This window comes from Salvelinus fontinalis, chromosome 32 (assembly GCF_029448725.1).
Source record: "Salvelinus fontinalis isolate EN_2023a chromosome 32, ASM2944872v1, whole genome shotgun sequence".
NCBI lineage: Eukaryota > Metazoa > Chordata > Actinopteri > Salmoniformes > Salmonidae > Salvelinus > Salvelinus fontinalis.
In genome coordinates this window covers 4614973-4622308 of record NC_074696.1, presented here as the reverse complement: position 1 = coordinate 4622308, position 7336 = coordinate 4614973, and the positions used below count along the sequence as shown (strand labels likewise).

The following is a 7336-nucleotide window of genomic DNA, read 5'->3' as shown; positions in this document are numbered from 1 at the left end:
ATTGCTCGTGTTTCTTGGCCCAAGTAAGTCTCTTCTTATTATTGGTGTTCTTTAGGAGTGCTTTCTCTGCAGAAACTCGACCATGAAGGCCTGATTCACGCAGTCTCCTCTGAACAGTTGATGTTGAGATGTGTCTGTTACTTGAACTCTGTAAAGCATTTATGTTGGCTGTAATTTCTGTGGCTGGTAACTCTAATGAACTTATCCTCTGCAGCAGAGGTAACTCTGGGTCTTCTATTCGAACCTGTGGTGGTCCTCATGAGAGACAGTTACATCATAGCGCTTGATGGTTTTTACGACTGCACTTGAAGAAACTTTCAAAGTTCTTGATATTTTACATATTGACTGACCTTCATTTCTTAAAGTAATAATGGACGGTCTTGCCATAATATGGACTTGGTCTTTTACCAAATAGGGCCATCTTCTGTATACCACCCCTACCTTCTCACAACACAACTGATTAGCTCAAACACATTCATTAAGAAGGAAATTAATTCCACAAATTAACTTTAAACAAGGCACACTTGTTCATTGAAATGTATTCCAGGTGACTACCTCATGAAGCTGGTTGAGAGAATGCCAAGAGTGTGCAAAGCTGTCATCAAGGCAAAGGGTGGCTACTTTGAAGAATCTCAAATATAAAATATATTTAGATTTGTTTAACACTTTTTTGGTTACTACATGATTCCATATGTGTTATTTCGTAGTTTTGATGTCTTCACTGTTATTCTACAATGTAGAAAATAGTAATAATAAAGAATAATCCTGGAATGAGTAGGTGTGTCCACACTGTTGACTGGTACTGTATATACTAGGTGGTGTCAGAGGAAGACGCCCAAAAAATTGTCAAAGACTCCAGTCACCCTAGTCATAGAATGTTCTCTCTGCTTCCACACTGCAAGTGGTACCGGAGCGCCAAGTCTAGGACCAAAAGACTCCTTAACAGCTTCTACCCCCCAAGCAATAAGACTCCTGAACAATTAATCAAATGGCCACACGGACTATTTATATTCACCCCCGCCCCTCTTTGTTTTCACACTGCTGCTACTCGCTAATTATTATATATGCATGTTCACTTTACAAACAATCTCTAACCGGTACCCCCCCACACTGACTCTGTACCGGTACCCCCCCACACTGACTCTGTACCGGTACCCCCCCACACTGACTCTGTACCGGTACCCCCCCACACTGACTCTGTACCGGTACCCCCCCACACTGACTCTGTACCGGTACCCCCCCACACTGACTCTGTACCGGTGCCCCCCCACACTGACTCTGTACCGGTTCCCCCCCACACTGACTCTGTACCGGTGCCCCCCCACACTGACTCTGTACCGGTGCCCCCCCACATTGACTCTGTACCGTAACACCCTGTATATAGCCTCCACATTGACTCTGTACCGGTACCCCCCTGTATATAGCCTCCACATTGACTCTGTACCGTAACACCCTGTATATAGCCTCCACATTGACTCTGTACCGGTACCCCCTGTATATAGCCTCCACATTGACTCTGTACCGGTACCCCCTGTATATAGCCTCCACATTGACTCTGTACCGGTACCCCCTGTATATAGCCTCCACATTGACTCTGTACCGGTACCCCCTGTATATAGCCTCCACATTGACTCTGTACCGGTACCCCCTGTATATAGCCTCCACATTGACTCTGTACCGGTACCCCCTGTATATAGCCTCCACATTGACTCTGTACCGGTACCCCCTGTATATAGCCTCCACATTGACTCTGTACCGTAACACCCTGTATATAGCCTCCACATTGACTCTGTACCGGTACCCCCTGTATATAGCCTCCACATTGACTCTGTACCGGTACCCCCTGTATATAGCCTCCACATTGACTCTGTACCGGTACCCCCTGTATATAGCCTCCACATTGACTCTGTACCGGTACCCCCTGTATATAGCCTCCACATTGACTCTGTACTGGTACCCCCTGTATATAGCCCCCACATTGACTCTGTACCGGTACCCCCCTGTATATAGCCTCCACATTGACTCTGTACCGGTACCCCCTGTATATAGCCTCCACATTGACTCTGTACCGGTACCCCCTGTATATAGCCTCCACATTGACTCTGTACCGGTACCCCCTGTATAATGCCTCCACATTGACTCTGTACCGGTACCCCCTGTATATAGCCTCCACATTGACTCTGTACCGGTACCCCCTGTATATAGCCTCCACATTGACTCTGTACCGGTACCCCCTGTATATAGCCTCCACATTGACTCTGTACCGGTACCCCCTGTATATAGCCTCCACATTGACTCTGTACCGTAACACCCTGTATATAGCCTCCACATTGACTCTGTACCGTAACACCCTGTATATAGCCTCCACATTGACTCTGTACCGGTACCCCCTGTATATAGCCTCCACATTGACTCTGTACCGGTACCCCCTGTATATAGCCTCCACATTGACTCTGTACCGGTACCCCCTGTATATAGCCTCCACATTGACTCTGTACCGGTACCCCCTGTATATAGCCTCCACATTGACTCTGTACCGGTACCCCCTGTATATAGCCTCCACATTGACTCTGTACCGGTACCCCCTGTATATAGCCTCCACATTGACTCTGTACCGGTACCCCCTGTATATAGCCTCCACATTGACTCTGTACCGGTACCCCCTGTATATAGCCTCCACATTGACTCTGTACCGGTACCCCTGTAAATAGCCTCCACATTGACTCTGTACCGGTACCCCCTGTATATAGCCTCCACATTGACTCTGTACCGGTACCCCCTGTATATAGCCTCCACATTGACTCTGTACCGGTACCCCTGTAAATAGCCTCCACATTGACTCTGTACCGGTACCCCCTGTAAATAGCCTCCACTCTGACTCTGTACTGTAACACCCTGTATATAGCCTCCACATTGACTCTGTACCGGTACCCCCTGTATATAGCCTCCACATTGACTCTGTACCGTAACACCCTGTATATAGCCTCCACATTGACTCTGTAACGGTACCCCCTGTATATAGCCTCCACATTGACTCTGTACCGGTACCCCCTGTATATAGCCTCCACATTGACTCTGTACCGTAACACCCTGTATATAACCTCCACATTGACTCTGTACCGGTACCCCCTGTATATAGCCTCCACTCTGACTCTGTACTGTAACACCCTGTATATAGCCTCCACATTGACTCTGTACCGTAACACCCTGTATATAGCCTCCACATTGACTCTGTACCGTAACACCCTGTATATAGCCTCCACACTGACTCTGTACCGTAACACCCTGTATATAACCTCCACATTGACTCTGTACCGTAACACCCTGTATATAGCCTCCACATTGACTCTGTACCGTAATAACCTGTATAGAGACTCCAATACATCAAAATCCTCTGCATGTACTGTCTCTACTCTGGTTAACATGGACCGTCCTCTACACCCTCCTTACTGTCTCTATTCTTTGAGGCCTGGTACCTGTAATGGTGTTATACACTTTAACTGGGACAAAACATTACATTGAATGATCCATTTCTTTCTCCTGATGAATATAATAAACATTTCCCAGGAGGTTAAGTTTCACCTTCATAGAAACTACATTATGACTATATTTTTACTTAGTTGTGGCTTTGGGAAACTGCCTTTTCATCTAGAAACAGTGTGTGTATTTATGTATGATGTAAGCTGTCTGTGCCGGGCTAGATGCAACACTACCTGCCAGCCGCTCCACGTTCACCTGCTGTACGGAACTAGTAAAACTCAGACTCATGTTCGACTTGCCAGCTGGTTGAACGTGGCACGTTTATAACTACAACAGGAAGTCGGACATTTTCAGAGTTTCCTTGTTCCGACGTCAACACAGTATCTCTTGCCCTGTTCCCAGGTTCACACTAGTTAATACAACCAAAAAAGGCTATATTGTAAAAATGTGATTTATTTTTGTTTTAATTGAAGGTTAGGGTTAGGCATACGTTTAGCAGTGTGGTTAAGATGAGGGTTAAGGTGAGGGTTAGAATATGAGTTTAAGAAGAGAAAATGTAGAAAAAGATGGGGTTTCACCATAATTCTGACTTTGTGGCTGTGGTAACTAGTGACAACCCTGTCCCCAGTGCTACCTGTCTCGCCTGTCGCCTGCAATGTGCATCATCAAGTGTGATATGTTCCGCATTGCGTGCCAACAAATGTCACCCCTCCCTCGTGTATCATTCTCACTCTCTTCCCTCTCTTCCATATTCTCTCTCTCTCTCTCTCTGTCTCTCTCTCTCTCTCTCTCTCTCCCCTCTCTGTCTCTGTCTCTGTCTCTCTCTCTCTCTCTCTCTCTCTCTCTCTCTCTCTCTCTCTCTCTCTCTCTCTCTCTCTCTCTCTCTCTCTCTCGCTCTCTCTCGCTCTCTCTCGCTCTCTCTCGCTCTCTCTCGCTCTCTCTCTCTCTCTCTCTCGCTCTCTCTCTTCCCTCTCTTCCATATTCTCTCTCTCTCTCTCTCTCTTCCATATTCTCTCTTCCCTCTCTTCCATATTCTCTCTCTCTCTCTCTCTCTATCTCCTAAGAGTGTAATGCAACGCCACAGGGGCGGTACCCGGCAACAATCACCACAGAAGCAGACTCATTGAGAAGAGAGCTCAGGGAACAGAGCTGGTAACTTAGAGCCAATCACAAGCCGGCACAAAAGAGGACAAAGGTCTGATGACATCACATGGGCATTCGTATTCGTTTTTTTTTTCAGGAGTTTGGGAAACAGCTATTCTCTATCAATGGCCATGTGAGAGTGACAGAATGAGAGCATGGCTTTGATGTGTGACTCAGTTCTTAGTTAAGTGTCTGTTCAGAGTCAGTCCAAATCATTCCCTGTTCCCAGTTACTGCAAGTGCATTCAGACTGTCTTTGCCTTTTCACATACTGTAGGTGCAGAGACCTCATGTCATGATTTAATGTTAAAACAAATATGACTAACACATGCTCTTTGCATGACCAGGTGAATCCAGGTGAATCCAGGTGAATCCAGGTGAATCCAGGTGAATCCAGGTGAATCCAGGTGAATCCAGGTGAATCCAGGTGAAAGCTATGATCCCCTATTGATGTCAAATCCACTTCAATCAGTGAAGATGAAGAGGAGGAGACGGGTTAAATAAGGATTTATAAGCCTTGAGACAATTGAGACATGGATTGTGTATGTGTGCCGTTCAGAGGGTGAACGGGCAAGACACAATATTCAAGTTACTTTGAACGGGGTTACGGTAGTAGGTGGCAGGTGCCACCGGTTTGAGTCAAGAACTGCAACGCTGCTGGGGTTCTTCACACTCAACAGTTTCCCGTGTTTATCAAGAACGGTCCACCACCCAAAGGACATCCAGCCAACTTGACACAACTGTGGGAATTATTATTAATTAAACAACAGAAATCTGCAAAGTTGGGTAGAAGCTAACAACCGGGGACGACAGCGTCTGTCGGCGCCATCATCTGGAATCACATGAGTTCATTACATCCATAACAGAACTTCATCAGACTACTGCTCAGCAACACACACAGCTGCAGCTCAGTAGCCAACCAGATCCGTCCGTCCTACTCCAACAGCAAATCAACAGGTAGGACAATGAGACGTCTCATGAGCCGCGAGACAAGAAGCATCACCAGAATAGAACAAAATGAATAGTAGACACATGAACACGTTGCTTTAGTAATCAGATACACGTAGCGTCATAGTTATGGTAAACCAGTAAGCTCGCTAGTAATCGCTCATCATATCTTATTCAAGATAAAAACAGCCAAATAAAGACAGAGACAGGACATGCCAACTTCCTGAAAGGTCACAGCATAGTAAATACTTTTACCAGCACCAAGCCCCACCCTCTAACCATCTGCTCCGCAGAAAACATCCCTCTCGGGCTGGGTACTCACCACTGGGACAACCTGACCTCCAGCAGTAGACCAACCAACCAGGACCATATGCCACCCTATCCCAATCCCTCCCCCACATCAAAGCACCCAGGCTGGGTACTCACCACCTAGAGTTCTCCTCAGCACCCCTACCTCCAACAGTTTACCAACCATAAACCACCATACCCCCCATCCTCTCTCCGTCACCCTCCCCAGAAAACATCCCCGTCGGGCTGGGTACTCACCACTGAGAGGGTCCGTCTGTGCCGCTGACCTCCAGCAGGTCATAGTCGTCCTCCAGTGTAAAGTCAGAGAAGACCAGGGCGATAGTGTCTCCAGGCTCAGCCAGGACGGTCCAGGTACAGTCCGCATTGTTGCTGTACTCCCCTGGGTAGTTGGGGCTGGTGATCACTCCGCTCTGGCCTCGCAACGTTCCCCCACAACCGTCATCCGCTGGGGGACAGAGAGAAGGAGAGAGACACAGGTTAGGATTACAGACTGACCAAAAGGCAGACGAAAAGACAGAGAGAGAAGGAGCAGAGAGAGAAGGAGCAGAGAGAGGAGGAGCAGAGAGAGAGAAGGAGCAGAGAGAGAAAAGGAGCAGAGAGAGAAGGAGCAGAGAGAGACGGAGCAGAGAGAGAGAAGGAGCGGAGAGAGAAGGAGCAGAGAGAGGAGGAGCAGAGAGAGAAGGAGCAGAGAGAGAGAAGGAGCAGAGAGAGAGAAGGAGCAGAGAGAGAAGGTGCAGAGAGAGAGAAGGAGCAGAGAGAGAAGGAGCAGAGAGAGAGAAGGAGCAGAGAGAGAAGGAGCATAGAGAGAAGGAGCAAAGAGAGAAGGAGCGGAGAGAGAAGGAGCAGAGAGAGATGGAGCAGAGAGAGAGAAGGAGCAGAGAGAGAAGGAGCAGAGAGAGAAGGAGCGGAGAGAGAAGGAGCAGAGAGAGAAGGAGCAATGAGAGGAGGAGCAAAGAGAGGAGGAGCAGAGAGAGAATGAGCAGAGAGAGAAGGAGCAAAGAGAGGAGGAGCAAAGAGAGGAGGAGCAGAGAGAGAAGGAGCAGAGAGAGAGAGATGGATCAGAGAGAGAAGGAGCAGAGAGAGAGAAGGAGCAGAGAGAGAAGGAGCAGAGAGAGAAGGAGCAGAGAGAGGAGGAGCAGAGAGAGAAGGAGCAGAGAGAGAAGGAGCAGAGAGAGAGAAGGAGCAGAGAGAGAAGGAGCGGAGATAGAAGGAGCAGAGAGAGAAGGAGCAAAGAGAGGAGGAGCAGAGAGAGAAGGAGCAGAGAGAGAATGAGCAGAGAGAGAAGGAGCAGAGAGAGAAGGAGCAGAGAGAGAGAAGGAGCAGAGAGAGAGAAGGAGCAGAGAGAGAAGGAGCAGAGAGAGAAGGAGCAGAGAGAGGAGGAGCAAAGAGAGGAGGAGCAGAGAGAGAAGGAGCAGAGAGAGAAAGAGATGGATAAGAGAGAGAAGGAGCAGAGAGAG

The 7336-nt window shown here is 47.9% G+C and overlaps 1 protein-coding gene across 1 annotated transcript in view; it reads right to left on the bottom strand.

Annotated features, from left to right (window-relative positions):
- The window catches only part of LOC129830508 (CUB and sushi domain-containing protein 2-like), a gene marked incomplete at its 5' end in the record, with an annotated part of 366155 nt that extends 359620 nt beyond the window's left edge, over positions 1-6535 (bottom strand). Inside the window, one exon of the mRNA XM_055893082.1 lies at positions 6117-6535. Within this exon, the coding sequence (XP_055749057.1) occupies positions 6117-6535 (419 nt within the window). The remainder of the gene's footprint in view (positions 1-6116) is intronic.
- Between the last annotated feature and the right edge of the window lie 801 nt (positions 6536-7336).